This window comes from Symphalangus syndactylus, chromosome 6, assembly GCF_028878055.3.
Source record: "Symphalangus syndactylus isolate Jambi chromosome 6, NHGRI_mSymSyn1-v2.1_pri, whole genome shotgun sequence".
In the NCBI taxonomy this organism is placed as follows: domain Eukaryota; kingdom Metazoa; phylum Chordata; class Mammalia; order Primates; family Hylobatidae; genus Symphalangus; species Symphalangus syndactylus.
The window spans coordinates 57396993-57415477 of record NC_072428.2 but is presented as its reverse complement, the minus strand read 5'-3'; the positions used below and the strand labels follow the sequence as shown (position 1 = coordinate 57415477).

General features: G+C 55.0%; 1 protein-coding gene across 2 annotated transcripts; it reads right to left on the bottom strand.

Moving 5' to 3' along the window:
* Positions 1–3332: 3332 nt before the first annotated feature.
* On the bottom strand, positions 3333–18244 carry TSKU (tsukushi, small leucine rich proteoglycan). 2 transcript variants are annotated; one of them, XM_055283013.2, is made up of 2 exons: positions 18110–18244; positions 3333–5881 (listed from the first exon to the last, which is right to left on the bottom strand). In XM_055283013.2, the coding sequence occupies exon 2, from the start codon at positions 5871–5873 to the stop codon at positions 4812–4814; it is 1062 nt and encodes a 353-aa protein (XP_055138988.1). In that variant the 5' UTR covers positions 5874–5881; positions 18110–18244; the 3' UTR covers positions 3333–4811. The 2 variants fall into 2 exon arrangements, with proteins under 2 accessions (XP_055138988.1, XP_055138987.1); XM_055283012.2 differs by lacking the exon at positions 18110–18244 and adding an exon at positions 8720–9764.
* Between the last annotated feature and the right edge of the window lie 241 nt (positions 18245–18485).

Here is an 18485-nt window from a genome sequence, read left to right as displayed (position 1 = left end):
TTAAATTCTGTGAGCACATAGAGTGAGCAAGGGGTAGGCCTCTGCCCCCCATATTCCTGGCAGTCCAGAGAAACAGCCCATGAGCTGGTTTGGTGGCAGCTGGGTGGTAGAATCCACCTCTTTAGCTGCCTTTTCCCTCTGAAAGCCTTTTGGCTATGGCAAGGCGGGGAAACCAGGGGGTTGTGTGATAACGACAGAGGGACATTTCTGCATTTGGAAGAGTCTAATTGGCTCCCTGAACTACAGAGGGATTGGATTACACACAAATTCACAACTACTCTCTTCTGCCATCCTGACCAACACTGTCTGGGTGTTTGCCCCTCCTCTAGAAATGAGATGATCAAATCACAGCAGGGCTGGCTTCATGGGCACTGAGACCACAGAAAGATCCTGTGCTTGGTTTAATGCTCTGTTCTTGTCATCTTGAAATCCTAATAACTTTGAACAAGGGGCCCCACATTTTCATTTTATACTGGGTCCCACAAATTACACAGGCAGTTCTGAAGCACAGAATCCTGGCCATGGACCATGGGAACTTACTCATCTCTGGGCCTCAGTTTCCCCATCTGTGAAAAGGGGCCAGGAGAGAAAGGACTTTGACTTTTACCTTTGGCTTTTTATACTCTAAGATCTAGAATCCACAGTCTGATCGGAGCTATGTAGAACTGCATAACTTCTCCAATTTATTTGAACATGAAAAATAAATGGAATCCCAGTGCTTTTTGGTTTATCAGTGCACCTCTACCCTCTCTGATTCATGGGATTTACACAGCTGGCCCGGCTCCTGGGGTAGCACAAGGAAGAATGTAAGAATCGCCATCTGACAGATAAAGCCTGGCCTATGCTGGTTTCCTCATCTGCGTGGTGACAAAAATACCGGGTGCATTTGTGAGGACATGATGGCATGTAGACAAAGCATGAGGAACACATAGCCATAGCTGGCTGCTGCATTACTATGAAAGGCATAAAGAGGTTGGTGACCCTGCTGACCCATGGTGGTGAGCTGGGCCACAGCTAACGGTGAGTACCTACTCCATGACCCTGCGGATTACCGGGTGTCTTTCTGTGAGTCTACAGTCCCAGAACTTTACAAAATTCTTCAGTTCTGAGTGCGAGTTATAAAAAACGGACTCAGACTACATGGCTCTGTAATCTACTTCATAACTCCGTGGTTGGATGAGGGCGGGAAAGAGCACTTACAGGCTGTCATTTTGTGCCAGGCACAGTACTTGGTTCTCTACAAATGTTACTTCATTTCTTCTACATACAGTCCTGTGGAGGGAGATATTTTCCTTCCCTCCCTCCCTCCCTTCCTTCGTTCTTTTCTTTTCCAGGGTCTAGCTCTGTCACTCAGGCTGGAGTGCAGTGGCACAATCTCGGCTCACGGCAGCCTCGACCTCCCAGGCTCAAGGAGGTATTTTCTCTTTCTTTCTTTCTCTTTCTTTTTTGTCTTTCTTTTATTTTTCTTTTTCTCTCTTTTCTTTCTTTTTTTTTTTAAACAGGGTCTAGCTCTGTCGTCCAACCTCCCAGGCTCAAGCCATCCTCCCACTTCAGCCTCCCAAGTAGCTGGGACTACAGGCATCACCATGCCCGGTTAATTTTTAAATTTTTAAATTATGTTGCCCAGGCTGGTCTTAGTCTTGAATTCCTGAGCTCAAGCGATCCTCCTGCCTAAGCCTTCCAAAGTGCTGGGATTACAGGCAGGAGCCATCGTGCCCAGCCTTGAGGGAGATATTTTCATCCCTATTTTCCAGGATCAGAGAAGTAAAGTGACCTGGCCAAAAATCACACAATTGGTTAGTGATGAACCCAGGATTTCAACCCTTTTCTGTGAATTCCAAAACGGATTCTTTGCACGAATTTTCCTGATTGTGTAAGATTGGAAGCCCTCGCCCTGGGCGCCAGGGTTCCTGGAGGGCGGAGTCCGGCAGGGCGAGGGTAGTCTGGTGGGCGGGAAGGGACTGGCCGCATAAAGCAAACAGCGCAGCCCACTTTGGCCTCCAGCCGCCCCGGGCCTGGCTCCTGGCCCCGCTGGGATCTGGGGTGTCTGGCCATGCGTTGGGCACGAGGTGGCGCTGCGGACCGGGAGGCTCCGCACGCGGAGGGAGGGGCCGCGCGGACTCCCGGGTCGCCGAGGCCCGCCCGGGCTTCCGCTCTCCTTATGGCTGGCAGGAGGCCAGGGCTGCGGGGTGCAGGGCAGGTTCCCCATGGGAAGGACGAGCCCGCCCAGCGTGATGGCATCCGCGCCCATGCTCTCACTGGGCCTTCACCCTGCCCCATTTTGCAGAGGAGGAAGCTGCAGCTCGAGAGGAGGTGACCTGCTCCAGAACTGATTGCCGCAGAAGCCCCCTCCTTCCCTTCGCTGCCCTCCGCACGCTTTGGCCCTGTCTTTAAGGCCTTTTTGTTCCATGACCCTCCCGCAAGGACTCCTTCCACAAGCGGGGACTTGGGAAGACCGGGACCCACTGGGTGAAAGTACCGTGATCCCTACCTCCATCTGAAGCCTCTCCTGTCCCAGGAAATGTGGGGGAGGTGGAGAACAAACAGGAGGACTGTGGGGGCCCGCGGTCTCACCCTGACCTCCCTCTCCTCCACACCGCCCGGCGCCAAGCCTCAGCTCTTTCCTACCTTGACCGCTGGGTGCCAGCCTCGGACCCAGGGTCTCAAGTTGATACTTCTCCCTGGGGAGGCCTGATTACAAGATGGGCAAGCTCCCACCGGTGCATATGGCCTGAATGTTCTGGGCACAGAGTAGGGATCAGGAAAAACCTGTCATTGGTGATGATGGTAGACATTCCCCTTAGACTGGCCAGTTAGAAGGAAGAACTTGGTGACAGCAGAGCCACCCAGATGAGCTGCAAGTGTGATCTCTGTCAGTGGAAGTGTGCAAACAGGAGTTGGGGTACCATAGCAGCTGAAGCGCCAAGGAAGAACAAAATACTGTTGCAGTTCAGAGGAGGGAGGCGGAAGGGGCCAGGGAAGCTTCTGCGGGCGGGCAGGAACTAGGTCTACTGGATTGGAAGGAGGTTGAGACAGGGGTGAGGGCAAGGGCAAGGTCTCACTGTAACGCCTGAGCAAGAGAACAGGTGTGCAAGGGCCTGCATGCTCATGGCTATGGCTGGAGTTGGGGTGGCCGGAACAGTGGGGTAGGGCCACGGGAGATTAGAGGTGAACAGGGTGCAGGAACTCCCTCCTTCACGTCACCTTACTCCCCAAATCCTGAGATTATCACGCTTTTCAGGGAGAACAAGCTGCCCAGGGCAGGGCCTAACCTGATTCATCTTTGTGGCCCCAGAGCCCAGCCCAGGGATTGCCAGTGGACACTGGCCGAGTGAAGCAAAGAACTTTTTATAGTGTTTATTAAATCAAGGACCAGTCAGATAGATGATGGGCTAGGCAGGTGGGGGAAGACAGAGCTCACTGCCCTGTGGGGTCTCTGTGGGGCCAGCCCCTGATACCCACGTGGCCACTGATGCCCAGCTTCCCCCAACACCCCAACACAGGCCCAGGACAATATTACAAAAGTGAACAAATGCAACCTTTTTCTGCTTTTACAAATGACATGTCTCCATCCCCGGCCAGCAGGGGTGGGGGAGGCGGGTTGAAAAGTGACACTCCATTAAAAAGGCAACAACTTTTATAAAATGAAGACTAAGGAAACAGCCCAGGGTTTGGAAGCTGAGATGCTACCCTGGGGGTAGAGCATAGACATGGGTCGGGCAGACCTTGTCTCCTTTCACGGCATTCCTGGGAGGGTAAGAAGGGCTGTCGTGCTCAGGGCCAGTGGGGACTGAATCCAGGAGGCCCCTTGGAGCTCCCGGCCAGATGAGGCTCCAGAACTGCAGCAACTCCTTGGGGCAGCATCTAGAGGATGCTCAGGGGAAAATGGGTAGGTTTCCAGTCTGGATGCTGGGGGACCCCAACCCAGGGTGAGAAACTGGCTAGGCTGGAACCAACGTGCCCTAAGCTTCCAGAGGCTTCAAAGGGCAGAGTGACTTAGCCCATGCCGCACAGCTGGTCACCAGGCCCAGAGTCCCACTTGTGAGGCTCTTGCCTGTCCTGCTGCTGCTACTCCTGTGCTAATGGGGAACAGGCAAGGGCAGCAAGGGGAGCCCAGGCGGGGAGGGTGGGGCTTATTAGAGGAGACAAGGAAGTGCATTGGGTCCGGGCTGGGAGGCAGGAGGCTGTGCTCCAGTCATGCCACTGCCTGTAGGAACTCAGATTAGCCTTTTTCCTTCTCAAGGCCTCAGTTTCCCCATCTGTCACATGAGAAGGGCGGACTTGATTCTTTGCAATTCCTTCTACCATTAAGGTCTAGGGAAATAGAAAAGGATGAAGCAGGCCTCATGGCCTCATGGCAAAGAAAGGGCTATGTTAGAAAAGAAACTCATGCCCCTGAGTGACTGGGCCATGGGCCCAAGGGGACACTCAGCCCAGTGGACCTGAACTCTGCCCTGCAGCAGGGGGTCCCACCCACCCTCTGCCCATTGCGGGTCAGGCAGGCCCAGGCATGAGGGAAGGCACTTGGGGGATAAGTGGGGAAAGGAAGCAGGAGGGGACCAGAGTCTGATTTGGCATCGAAGTCCCTCTGCTCATGGTTTGGGGAAGCAACGTAGACAAAGGGGTGAGACTTTGCTCCTAGGTGTGGCTCCCAGGTCCAGAGCTTCTCCTAGGCCCACAACTCCTGCGGTGACACTGCCACATAGGCCTGCGGGCTCCCCACTGGTGTTGGCACATTGAACATAAGTTACTCGGGACCTGAGGCAGCCCAGGACAGCAGTCTGTTACGTGGCCCTGGGCCACACCATTTGTCACAAGATGTTGGGGCCCCTGGCAGCAGATTCCCGGGTGTCTACGCAGTGCAGGGCCACCTTGGGGCTGGAGCTAGGCCTCCGGGGGTAGGCGCCCTCCCGCACCAGGCGCCGGCACCGCACATCCTGGCCCACGCTGACGCTCTGCAGTGCCGGGAGGTGGAGGAGCAGTGCCTCAGGCAGGGGCACCAGGTTGGTGCCCGAAAGGTCCAGCTCCTGCAGGGAGCTCAGGCCTGAAAACACCTCAGCTCCTGCCCAGTTGAGCTTGGGGTTGCCTGACAGGTCCAGGACCTGCAGGCCCGGTAGCTCGCGGAAGCCATAGGGCGCCAGCTCAGGGAGCCTCTGCAGGCTGGCCAGAGACAGGTGTGTAAGGCCTGCCAGCCCCGTGAAGGCACCCGGACCAATGACAGCTAGAGGGTTCCCATCCAGGCTCAGGTAGCGCAGGGGCAAGTCTCGGAGGTTGGGCACGGCATGGAGCCGGTTCCAGGCCAGGTTCAGGCTCTGAATGGTGGGCGCAGGCAGGCTGGCCCTCGTGGGGTGGGGCACGAGGCGGTGAATGAGGTTGTGGGAGAGGTCCACATGTAGTGCCCGGCCCTGACTGTGGGTCGTGAAGGCGGACACTGAGACCTCCCGGAGCTGGTTGTGGCTAAGGTTCACGTCGCTCAGGGGTGAGCTGGTGAAGCTCTCGGCTGGCAGGGCTGTCAGGCCATTGTGGCTGAGGTCAAGCGACTCCAGGTAGCGAAGACGGGAAAAGGCAGTGGGTGAGATGCTGGTGAGCAGGTTGTGGCTGAGATCCAGGCCAGCCAGCGTCGTGTAGCCCGGCCCCGCCAACACTGACTCATTCACCATCTCCAGCCGGTTGGAGGACAGGTCCAAGTGGGCTGTGTCCAGAGGGATGGGCACCGGCATGATGTGGGGGCCCAGGCCGCTACAATCCACCCGAGTCAGGCTGAAGCTGTCGAAAAGGCCGAAGGTCTCCACCTCGCATTGGCACCCGGGGAAGCATGGCCGGGTTGTCTGGGCCCCACTCACGGCCAGCAGCAGCAGCAGGGGCCACGGCATAGTGGGGGCTAGAAAGAGAGCCACAGGTGAGGAATGAATGCGCCAGATGGGTCTAAACCCACCGCACAGGACATGAGCCCAGTCTAGACACTGTTGGAAGGTGTCACAGACCCTGACCTCCTGGAATGCTTCCTGGAACACTCCCCAGAGTTCCTAGTCCCAGTTCCTTTCTGGCCTCTGCCTCTCCATCTGTATGGTAAGGCGTGTGAGGCCAGGTGGTGAAGCAGCAGACCCCTTTCTTAAACAAGAGCAGCAGATGAAGGCGGGCCTGGTCTGGCTGAAGTGAGGGGGCCCTGAAGCCCTCTACTTCTGCCCATCATCCCTGCCTAGGGTGTTAGGAAACCCAGTTTGAAACCCACCAGACTAGATGGTTTCTCGGGCTGGCCTCTCCAGCTCTGATGGTCCAGAGTCCCTGGGTTGGTCTAGACCTCGGGCCCCGGGTGAGGGGCTCATCCACAGGGCTGAGGGTAGCGTGTGCCCAGGGTGCCCCATTCTCTGCTGAGCAAGTGTTACACGTCGGGCACTGTTCTGGCTGCCCCATAGCATGGTCGCATCTGACCCTCACAACCACCGTGCAAGGCAGAAAATTCTCTCTCTGTTTTACCAAAAGGGAACTGGGCCTTAGGTTAAGACACTTTTGGACAGCCACACAGCAGAGTGGAGTGGCACTAGAGGGGACACTGACAGAGAAAGCACTGCCCACTGCTGTGGTCTGGCCGGGGCTGGCCTTCAAGACCAGGGCTCCCTCCCTGCAGTGGGGCCTGCAGTGACTGCCCCACTGCACCCATACTCCACCTGCCCTGTCCCTCTAGCCTGTCATCCAGGGGCAGGAACTTCCCTTCTCATTGGGCATCCTGGTGTCCAACGTGGGTATCCAGACTCCCAGATGGGTTTTGGGGACACCTGTGCCAAGCCTCTTTTCCCCTTACTCTGCCCCTTGCCACCAGCAGATTAAGCTACTACACCTCTTTGGTTCTTCCTTTAACCTCAGGCAGGCAGTTAGGCTGCTTCCCCCATTATACAGATGAAGAAACAGAGGCTTAGAGAGGAATAGGGCTTTACCCCAAACAAGTAAAATGCAAGGCAGGAATGAGACCCAGGCCTGGCGTACTCCAATTACTATATTCATATGCATTGCCTCCAGCAGGACTGGCAGAGTAGCTGGTGGAGAGGCAGGGTGCAGGAGGGGCTTCTCCCACTGACACATGCTATGGCATGAGCCAGTTTCCCTCCTTAGATCTCAGTTCCCTCTGTACAATTATAGATCCCGGGCGCTACATATGTGTTGTCACATCTAATGGTCACACCACTTTGAATCCACACCACTGCTGTTGGATTCAAAGCCTGTGTTCACGTCCACTGTAGCTCCTGGGATGGTGGTGCTCAGTGGTGCTGACATGAGAAGGAGAGGGTTGGGCAGTGGGAGCTTTTAACTAGACCAGTTGGATAGTCTGTGGTCACCCCTGCCCTGCACAGTGGCCCCTCAGCAGCCTGGGAGACAGAAGGCACTAAGCTTCCTTCTAGCCAGGCTCTTCATCTGGGTGGCCCTGCTCTGGGCCCCCTGCCCTCCTGCCCATCCCTCCCTCTGGCCTTCAGGAAGGAGGTGAGAGAGGGGGAGGAGATGGGCCAGGGACCTGCCCACCTTCCAGACTGGAAGGTGGGTGGGGAGGGAGCAGCAGGATTGCATTACCAGCCCTGCATGAAACTTTAAAGGGCTAGCCACTTGATCTGCACTCTGGCTTTGCCCAGGGGCAGGGAAAAGTGGGACTCTTCTCCCCTGCCCCCCTCCCCACGTGGGCCCCTCCTCTCCCACCCCTTTCTTTTGTAGAGGCCAATTTCAGGACTAAATCCAGCCCAGGTGCATCCTGGGCATGGTCCCAGCCGAGGCAGGACAGAGTGTTCCAATGTCTGGAACCAAAAGGAAAATATTAAGTTGCTTCAGGCCCCCTTTGTTCCCCTGGGTGAGCTCCTCACCGCAGGGCTCATTACCACCAAAGGCCCCACCTCCCCTGCTAAGCTGATCTGCTCATTCATACCCACCCTTCCTGGGGTTTAAACAAACACCACAAAGGCCCCGAGATTACCCTTTGATTCCCAGAGGTGATTATACAAGGGGTCCGTGAAATGCCAAATGGCCTCGTATGAGCTCCCACTTATGTAACCAGCAGCTCAAAATACGGCCCAAATGCTATCCCGCCAGAGGGGACCTCTTGCTGCCCCTCTTTAAGCCTCAGCCTTGTCCTCTGCACTACAGGGTGGCAATTTCTGCCCTGCCCTCTTCACCTAAGTTGATTAACCCTTACTGCCAACTGTGAAGGGCTGTGCACATGCACAGGGCAGTCATCACCTAGCAGCCAGAAGATACAGAACTGAGGCAATGGTAGTAACAGCCAATGCAAAGAGGCACCCGAAGTAAAGGGGCAGGGGTTACCTAGGTAACTGTCTGCAGATGCTCCCAGGGCACTGGACTAGGTTCCTTGCTCAGCCCTGCACAGTGGACACCTCTCCTGGGGTTCCTGCTCTGTGCCAGGCCTATGCCTGGGCTGGGCATTTGCAGTGGGAAGTGCCAACAGTGACAGTCAGGGCCAGTCCTTACTCTCTGCTAGTGCTGGACACACATGCTTTCATTTAGTCCGCACAGTCACTCTGTGAGCCAGCAGTCTCATCCCCATTTTAGAGCAGAGGAACTGAGGATCGGAAAAGGAAGGTGGCTGACCGTCTTTAGCAGGAGTGACTTGCTACACTGTGCAACTCTGGGAAGTTGTATTAGTCTGTTTTCACGCTGCTGATAAAGACATACCTAAGACTGGGCAATTTACAAAAGAAAGAGGTTTAATTGGACTTACAATTCCACGTGGCTAGGGAAGGTCTAACAATCATGGTGGAAGGTGAAAGGCACTTCTTACATGGCGGCGGCAAGAGAGAATGAGGAGGAAGCAAAAGCTGAAACCCCTGATAAACCCATCAGATCTCGTGAGACTTATTCACTATCATGAGAATAGCTCGGGAAAGACTGGCCCCCATGATTCAATTACCTCCCACTGGGTCCCTCCCACAACACATGGGAATTCTGGGAGATACAATTCAAGTTGAGATTTGGGTGCGGGCACAGCTAAACCATATCATTCCGCCCCTGGTCCCTCCCAAATCTCATGTTCTCACATTTCAAAACCAATCATGCCTTCCCAACAGTCCCCCAAAGTCTTAACTCATTTCAGTATTAACCCAAAAGCCCACAGTCCAACGTCTCATCTGAGACAAGTCCCTTCCACCTATGAGCCTGTAAAATCAAAAGCAAGTTAGTTACTTCCTAGATACAATGGGTGTACAGGCATTGGGTAAATACAGCTGTTCCACATGGAAGAAATTAGCCAAAACAAAGGGGCTACAGGCCCCAGGCAAGTTCAAAATCCAGCACGGCAATCAAATCTTAAAGTTCCAAAATGATCTCCTTTGACTCCATGTCTTGCATATCTGAGTCATGCTGATGCAAGAGGTGGGTTCCCACAGCCTTGGGCAGCTCCACTCCCATGGCTTTGCAGGGTGCAGCCTCCTTTCTGGCTGCTTTCACGGACTGGCATTGAGTGTCTGCAGCTTTTCCAGGTGCACAGTGCAAGCTGTTGGTGGATGTGCCATTCTGCGGTCTAGAGGACAGTGCCCCTCTTCTCACAGCTCCACTAGGCGGTGCCCCAGTAGGGACTCTACTCCAACCCCACATTTCCTTTCTGCACTGCCCTAGCAGAGGTTCTCCATGACGGTTCCGCCCCTGCAGCAAACTTTTGCCTGGGCATCCAGGTGTTTCCATACATCTTCTGAAATCTAGGCAGAGGTTCCCAAACCTCAATTCTTGACTTCTGTGTACCCACAGGCTCAACACCACATGGAAGCTGCCAAGTGGTGTTGAGCTTTGGTTTGGGTTTTGTAAAATGAACAATTATCCCCTTCTGTGGATGCTCAGAGAGATTTGGTCACCTGCCCAAAGTCAGTGAATGATGGATGGTTCTGGAATCTGTGAAGTCTTGGGGCTTGCACCCTCTGAAGCCATGCTGAGCTGTACCTTGGCCCCTTTTAGTCATGGCTGGAGCATCTGGGACACAGGACACCAAGTCCCTAGGCTGCACACAGCATGGAGATCCTAGGCCTGGCCCGAGAAACCATTTTTTTCCTCCTACGCCTCCAGGCCTGTGATGAGAAGGGCTGCCTTGAAGAACTCTCATATGCCCTGGAGACATTTTCCCCATTGTCTTGGGAATTAACATTTGGCTGCAAGTTATGCAAATTTCTGCAGCCGGCTTAAATGTCTCCTCAGAAAATGGGATTTTCTTTTCTAATGCATTGTCAAGCTACAAATTTTCCAAACTTCTATGCTCTGCTTCCCTTATAAAACGGAATGCCTTTAACAGCACCCAGGTCACCTCTTGAATGCTTTGCTGCTTAGAAATTTCTTGTGCCAGATACCCTAAATCATCGCTCTCAAGTTCAAAGTTCCACACATCTCTAGGGCAGGAGCAAATTGCTGCCATCTCTTTGCTAAAACATAACAAGAGTCACCTTTGTTCCAGTTCCCAACAAGTTCCTCATTTCCATCTGAGACCACCTCAGCCTGGACTTTATTGTCCATATTGCCATCAGGATTTTGGGCAAAGCCATTCGATAAGTCTCTAGGAAGTTCCAAACTTTCCCACATTTTCCTGTCTTCTTCTGAACCCTCCAAACTGTTCCAACCTCTGCTTGTTACCCAGGTCCAAAGTTGCTTCCATGTTTTTGGGTATCTATCTTTTCAGCAATGCCCCCACTCTACTGGTACCAATTTACTCTATTAGTCCTTTTTCATGCTGCTGATAAAGACATACCCAAGACTGGGCAACATATAAAAGAAAGAGGTTTAATTGAACTTAACAGTTCCACGTGGTGGAGGAAGGTCTCAAATCATGGCAGAGGGCAAAAGGCACTTCTTACATGGCAGTGGCAAGACACAATGAGGAGGAAGCAAAAGCTTCCTGCATTCAATTACCTCCCACTGGGTCCCTCCCACAACACATGGGAATTCTGGGAGATACAATTCAAGTTCAGATTTGGGTGGGGGCACAGCCAAACATATCAGAAGTCATGGGGAGTTAAAATGGAGTTAATCCCTTCCTCAAGGAGTTGCCGCAAGGGCTAGAGATCGCTCGTGTGAAACACCCAGCACAGCACCAGGACGCTGACAAATGTGCAGCCAATGGTAGACGAAGCCCCCTGAGACACAGTCACCGACTACTTCCCTCCCCACACTCTGGGGCACTGACAGGGAGGTGACAGGGCCACTGTGCCTGGTGACAAGAGAAGTCCTGCAGGACTGTCAAGAGCCTTAGGTCTCAGTGCCTGCTCTGCCATGGACTGTCCTCATCTCATCTCTGAACAAGTCTCTTCCCCCTTCTGTGCCTCAGTTTCTCCAGCTTCACAGTAAGAGGTTCAGTTTAGATAATCCAACTCCAGAGTTTCAGGATTTTAAAGTTTAACAAAAGCATATCCTAAATTTCTACTAAGTATATACAAAGCACTGGGCTAGGCCAGGAGGGAGTAGGGGAGGTGGGTGGTGACGGGATAGATACTAGGGTCCCTGTCCTCACGGGGCTTACAGACCAGCAATGAGAACAGAAGACCAACTTATAACAAGATCACTAACACCAGCTTTGGACCCAGGAGACTGGGGCTCTAGTCCCAGGTCTGCCACTATCTGTGTGACCTTCCCTGTTTTCTTTGTTTCCTTGAGCCTTGGTTTTCTTATCTGTGTAACAGTATTCACATTGCCTCCCTCTGGGACCTGTACTCTACCCCCAGGAGAAAGAGAAATGAAGACTGGTAGCCACTAAAGAAGGCTGAGGGAGAAAGGGATCTTTCAGTCAAGATTCAACATTTTTTTCCAAATCTTGACCTGCAGATACAAGATATCCACTGATTGACCAGATTATATAACACAAGAACAGGAGGACAAGGGCTTAGAAGCCACATCCATCTGTGATTTGGGGGATATACTGTAAGGCCTTCCAGTGCAGGGGCCATAAATCATGCATTGTTGGGCCCACAGGGCCAGGTCCACAGTGACTCTAAGTTTGCTGATGGCCTGCAAGTACAAAGAGTAAATGGTATGGCCCCAACAGGCTCCAGGCAGGTCTCCCCAGGTGACACTGCACACACTGCTATGAGACACCTCTAAAACAGCTTTGGCCACATCACTCTCCTTATCAGAAACCTCTTGGGTTCTGCTTTTTACCTACAGAAATCAAGTTCTCCCATGCACGAGGCACCTGCAAGTTGTCACCACCTTCTTCTCCCCTCCCACCTGTCCCCAGCCCCCCATCTGGATTTGAACCCTCCTTGACAGCCAGAGTGGGAACAGCCTTCCCTTGATGGACTTTGAACAACTTTCAGCCTCTGCTAACACATCTCCAAACTTGGAGAATTCCAGAGCTTGGGAGCTGGAAGGCCCCTTGGGGATCATGGGCAACTGGGGCCCAGAGAGGGGCAGTGACAGCAAGGAATGGCAGAGCAGGGCCCAGGACCTGGGACCTGATGCCTCATGTGATTGCCAGGACTGCATGCATCCATCCCGCCTGCCCCTGGCCTGCTCCCAGCAAAACAAAGCCTGTTCTGTCCACTCAGGCCCCCGGGTCACCCCTCCCTCCTGGCCTCTCACCCCACAGGCTACCCACAGGCCTCCTTCAGTAAATTCTCTGCCGTGAGTTACCTGCTGTTTTCCTACTTGATGTGTAAGCAGCTTGGGGCAGTGCCCTGCCTACTTTACCTGTGTGTTCTTTCCCCTACCTGGGATCAGGGCCAGGCCTAGAGGGTGTGTGGAGGAAGAGCAGGATGAACGGGTCAACCGCAAGACCCAGACTGGGTGTGAACCTAGCTCTGTACCTACCAGCCTTGGGTAAGTCTTGGGACCCACTTCGAGGGTCCTCAACAGGGCTAAGAACACAGGGTTGTTGAAAGGATTAAATGACAGAATGGCAGACATTCCACTCACTATCTGCTACACAAATACTCAATGTGTGGTAGACAATGACGGTGATTTGCTAAGCCTTCTGAAGGCAGTCACCATGTGATCCTTCATGTTCCTCCCCACCCAAGTTCCCAGTGCAGCGCCAGGAGCACAGCAGGTCTGAGACTACCTGTGATGACATTCTCCAGTCACTTCCCTGGTGTCTGCTGATAAGGACAGCTCTCTAGGTGTCGGGTTCCAGCTTGAACCCACCTGGCCCCAGCTGCCTGACCCTGGTGCTGCACTACAGCATCTCTGGTCTGTAAAGTTTTCCAGCTCCCCCTACCACCCTGGACAACTTCCACAGGGCACTGTTGGCACAGGGCCCCACTGGCACAGGGCCCCAGCACCCCCGAGACCGGCCTTTGTCTCAATCGGCTGTTCCTCAACGCAGAGCTGCCTCCCACCCTGCTCCCCTCAGTCATGAGCTCACTCAAGCTGATGCCAAGGAAATCCCCAGGTGGACGGTTCAGAAACGTCCTGCCCTCCAACCACTTTGTCAGCTCTGGAAACGCAAGGCAGAAAGAATTTCAAGGTCAGACTCCTGGAGCCCTGAGGGCCAGCTCTTGCAACAGGCCCACTAATGCAGCACATCTGGACAAACACAGCAGCCCACCATGTGCTCTCCACCAGCATCTCACTTCTGCCTCACCACAGCCTTGACCCTGGGGATACTGTCACTATTTTGCAGACACGGAAATGGATGTTATTCAGCTGGGAAGGAGAGGACCCCGGACTTAACCCCAGATGTCTTAGCTCCAAATCCACTCTGCCTCAGCTTACAATTGAATACATGTGCAAGACAGCTTAGACCTGGTCATGCTGAACTGTACTTACATGTTTACCTGTCTATCCTACTGTGGGCAGGGATGCGATTAGGTTCCTTTTTATGCCCTTAAAGCTGAGCACCAAGCCTGGTACAGAGCAGACACCATGTGAAGATGCACCAAGCATCTAGAATACCGCTACCTCACCAAAGGACACCTCTCAACCTCTCCCAGGCTTCCTCAACTACCATCTGCTCAGTCACCCTGCAGGATCAGCAGGTTAGATGGCATCGTATCTACTTTACAGCTGTGTTAAGAAGTCCAGAGAGGTTCTGTGATCTGTCCAGAGTCACACAGCCAGAGTGGACAGGGGCTGGACCCAGGATCCAGGTATTCTGACATCCAGTACCTGGCCTCCTCCATGACATGATCCCAGGGACCTGTGAGCCTAGCAACTTACCCAAGGAGGATAATCTACAGGGAGATGGGCAAGGCTCCCAATAGGATTTTCTCCTTCCAGTTTGTCTTCTTCTTGAAGATTTTCAAGTTCCCATCAATCTGAGGCAGCGTGCATGGACACAGGAGGAGGCGCTATGGGGCAGAGGGCAAGGGTTTTGTAGGCAGGCAGTCTGGGTTCCAACCCGACAGGGCCTTCACTGCTCTGAGGCTTGCTCGTGCCCTCACCCCTCTGAGTCCTCGTCTGTAACATGGTGATAATCCCAGTGCTGGTCCCAACGAGTCACTGTGATGATTACATGAGGCAAAGTGAAGACCCAGACCTGGCCTGGCACACATTGGTATTCACTGAATGTTGGTTCCTGTCCCCAGTGAGTGATTTCAGGGACCAGGGAAGAAAAAGGTGCTGTGACTCCAGCAAATCCTGAGGCAAGGCAGGGGCTGAAGATGGAGAAGAATCCACAATTCATTCCAGAGGCCTTGGATCCTCTCTCCACATACCACCCAGGATCCCGGTGTGGCTACAAGGTGCTGACAAGGCACTCCCAGGAGACTGGGAAGGGTGAGCTGGAAAGGTCTCAGAGACCAAAGCAGGCAAAAGCTGCTGGGTTGCCTGTGACAGAATGAGGGCTCAGCATCAAATTCACAGCTCCCCCTGGGCAGGTGGGGTCACTGTCTTCCCTCTCCCTCATCCCTAAGCTGGGCAGTCACCTCCCCCTGTCCAGGTCAGGCTCAAGAGACCTGCTGCAACAGCCTCGCTCCTGGCCTGACTCCAACTGCCAGCCATGCTGGGCACCAGAATGCACTTCCCAACAGAAGTCTGGGACCCTACTACAGCTCCCTCTTTAAAACCCATCCCACAGAGACAGCTTTCTAGTCTAGAGGCCTGTGACTCTTCTAGAGCCACCTGCCTTTTTTGCACACGTTGTTCCCTCTGATGCAGACAAAGATACCCTTCTTTGTCTACCAGCCAACTCTCACACATTTGACTCAAAAAGCTACCTCCTCTGTGAGGCTTTCCCAGTCTAACCTGCACATCCAGGAAAGGCCACCCATGCTGTGAGCTCCTATGGCCCTTGGGCTGCCCACATCGAGGTACTGGCCCACTTCTGTGGCCATCTACAAATCTGTGTCTACCTCCTTGCCTGCATGAGCCTGGCCACATGAAGGTGATAAATCAGATGAATGAAATGTCATGGACAGAAAGCTCTCTTCTGCTTTGTGGGGAACATAACAATTGGTGCAACGCTGCAGGATGCTTAGGGCTATGCCCACTGGTGAAATCAGGTTTAGGACCAGAGTCAATGCTGTCTCTGCCTTCTATTGTCAGTGCAATCCAATGAATGTCTGCACAATGTAATACACACTACAAACCACTTTTTATTTATTTGCACATGTAATTCATTATCTTATTTAATACACCAAATCAGTGGAGCAAGAATTAGTATCCTCACATTTTAAATAAGTTACTCGTCCCAGGCCACAGAGGTAGGAAGCAATGGGGTGGGAGTAAAATCCGGGTCCTTTTGACTTTAACAGGCTCGATCACTCGGCCTCCAGATTGGTCTCCCGGCCTCCAGCACCACCCACAAGCCAGAGACCGGTTTCATAGAATTACCAACCCCACCCTGCTGTGCCTGTTTAAATCCTCCAGGAGCTGTCCATTGCCTACAGGCTCAAATCCTGCTTCTCGGCCTGGCATTCAAGGCCTTGGTGATTTGGTCCCTGCCTTCCCAGCCTCAAGTTCAATTCCAATTCACCACCCTCAAGACCTTGCATCTGCTGGTCCACCATGCTGACCACCTGTGCTGTTTTCATTCACGGGTCCTGCACATGCTGATCCTTTTGTGGGAGATACTTCCTGCCTCCCCTGTGTACCCACTGACTTCAAAACCGTGAGCAGGAGGAACCACCTGTCAGGCCCCTCCTCCGGGTTATTCCCACAGAACCCCTCTTAGGACTTGCTTTGGCCAGGGGGCTTTCAGGGAGGACCCAACCCTCTTTAGGAAGTGTCCTAAGTGCCCAGGCCAGCCGTGCTCTGAAAACTGAAGCATGAACTCTTACCTGCATCCCCTGTGTTGGCCCAGGAGTTATGATTAAGAAGAAGACTGATCTGGACTTTACCACGCACAAACTGTCATTTAAAAAGTAAGAGGAGAAAAGGTCAGTCCCCCTCCCTTCCCTCTCCATTTTTGACTCATTTATCAGCTTTTGCCTTTCCTGGTGTTGGAGGAAGGGTATGTAGAAGCCCGGTGGCGGTTGCATTGCAGCCTTCCTGGGGAGCAAAGTAGTGCCTTGGAATAGGTCAGGTCAGAATGGAGGTGTAGGTTAAACATCAAAGTGTTTCTGGGTTCTGGGATCTGAAGCAGTCAGCCAGAACAGAAGAGGCTATCAATACCTCCCCTTCCAGAAGGGAAACTGAGGCCGGAGAGGGAAAGGAAAATGCCCACAGTTGTTTCTTTCCCAGCTTAGCGGCCTGTGCCCTTCCATCATGTCTGCAGCATCCGACAAAAGTTCTAGGTTAAAGACTGGAGTGAGCGGTGGGGAGGAGGGTGTTTAGGGTTATCTTTGCGACTTAGGCTCAAAAGCCCAGCAGGCTCCCGCCGCTCTGAGTCCCCCCTCTCCGGTCAGCCCCAGGCACTGCAAGTCTAGACTTATCCGAAGGGCAGGGCGCACAAAGATGAAAGAAGGATCGAAGGTCTTGAGTCACCTCCTCGCCAGGCCAAGTGTGGGCTGGCCCTGCTCTCCGCCCGGCTCCAGCAGCGCGGGTTATTCCCACCGCACGCCCCGAGCCGCGAGGGAGTTCTCTCCCTGTCCGTGCCAGAGTGACCGCGACTCCGCGAAGCTGAGCAACTTGCCAGCGCTGCACAGTAGGCCAGTGGCCGTCCCAGTTGAAACCTGTGTGTGCGAGGCTCCCACGGCCCCCAGTCCAGCTCCGGGTCCTGCGAGCCGGCGCCTCGGGCATGCCTGGATCTGGACTGGCAGTCGCCCTCTCCCCTACGGGGTCGAAGGGTTGGTCCCCCTACCCCGGGGGCGGGCTGCAAACGGAGAGTGGGTCTCAAAGCGGAGCCTGTCTCCCCACCAAACAAACACAACTCTCTGGGTCACACTCTTCCCAAGAAGCGCGGGGAGGGCAAGCCAGCCGCCCTGTCCCTTCCTCTCCCCAGCCCAGGGCCGGAGCCCGGGACCCACCGCTCGCCTCCTTCTCCCAGCCGGGGTCTGAGGGGGAGTCCGCACGCTCCGCCCAGCCCCTGCCTGGCCAGTCCCCAGGCGCTGCCGATCCCCCGACCACCAATCCCATCGCAGCCCCTTGCGGTCCTGGGACCTCAGGAGGGGGAGGGAGAGGGCTGTCGGCGCCTCCGGCCGGGTAGCGGTGGGGAGGACTGGGGCTGTTGCCCGAGGAACCGAGAGAAAAGTTTGGAGCCAAGTCGTGGGCCCGAGTGAACAGCGGGGGAGCAGGGGAGCCGGGGGGGTGGGCGGCGTTGGGCTCTCGGCGCGTACACCCTCTGCGGACACCCAGCCCTGACACGTCGGCAGGCACCGACCACGTACGCGGACACACGCGATGCGCCCACCGACGCCCACAGCCAAGCGCAGGCCCGCAAACGTGGACACGGACGCAAAGCAGCCCCGCAAAGCCACGGACACACAAAGGCACCGCCAGCGGCGCGTCCCCGACCGCAAATCCACAAAGACCCACAAAGGTGAGATGCACGTGTCCGCACAAAGACCCACACGGCCCCCGGGCGGAGCCTTTGTCTCCCGCAAGACCTCTCCCCTGGGTCTGCGTTCCCCACTCCCGCCCAGCCCTAGGCGTCCGGCGAAAGTTGAGGGGCCTTGGCGGGACCCAGCCCCGCCCCTGCGCCCGGCGTCCCGCGCCCGGCGTCCCCCGCCCGCCCGCCGAAGGGGCCGCGAGGCTAGGATCGGGGACTCGGGATCTTCAACCGCAGGGCGGACTCTCGCCTCGCCCGGGGACCTGTACCCACCTGGAAGCCTGCGCCGCAGTCGCCTCGGCACGCTCACCCCGGCGGCCCGGCCGCGGGCCCTCCGGCCAGCGCTTTTCTCCTCGCGGCGCGGCCCGCCCCCTGGTCCCCGCCCGCAGCCGGGCTCCCCCCTGCCGGGCGCCGGGTGGCGGCTCGGGCCGGCCGCGGGGCGGCTCAGGGAGTGTCGCCAAAGTGCCAGCCTCCGTCGGCGCGCGCCCCGCCCGCGGAGGCTGAGCCGAGCCCGGGTTCCACTCTAGGGAGCGTCTCAAAAGTGCGCAGCTCCCGCCCCCTCTAGTCGGCCTCGCTCACAGCTTCCTGCATCCCGGATCCCTGCCCCCTCCCTCTGCGCGCCCCAGCAATCTAAGCAGATGGCCGCACT

Coding starts and splice junctions, on each gene's coding strand:
- TSKU (XM_055283012.2), bottom strand. CDS start 8,753: ATGATTGTTAGACCTTCCCTAGCCACGTGGAATT. Junction 5,882..8,719: donor TTCCCTAGCCACGTGGAATT/GTAAGTCCAATT, acceptor CTCTCTTTCTAG/CCCCCACTATGCCGTGGCCC.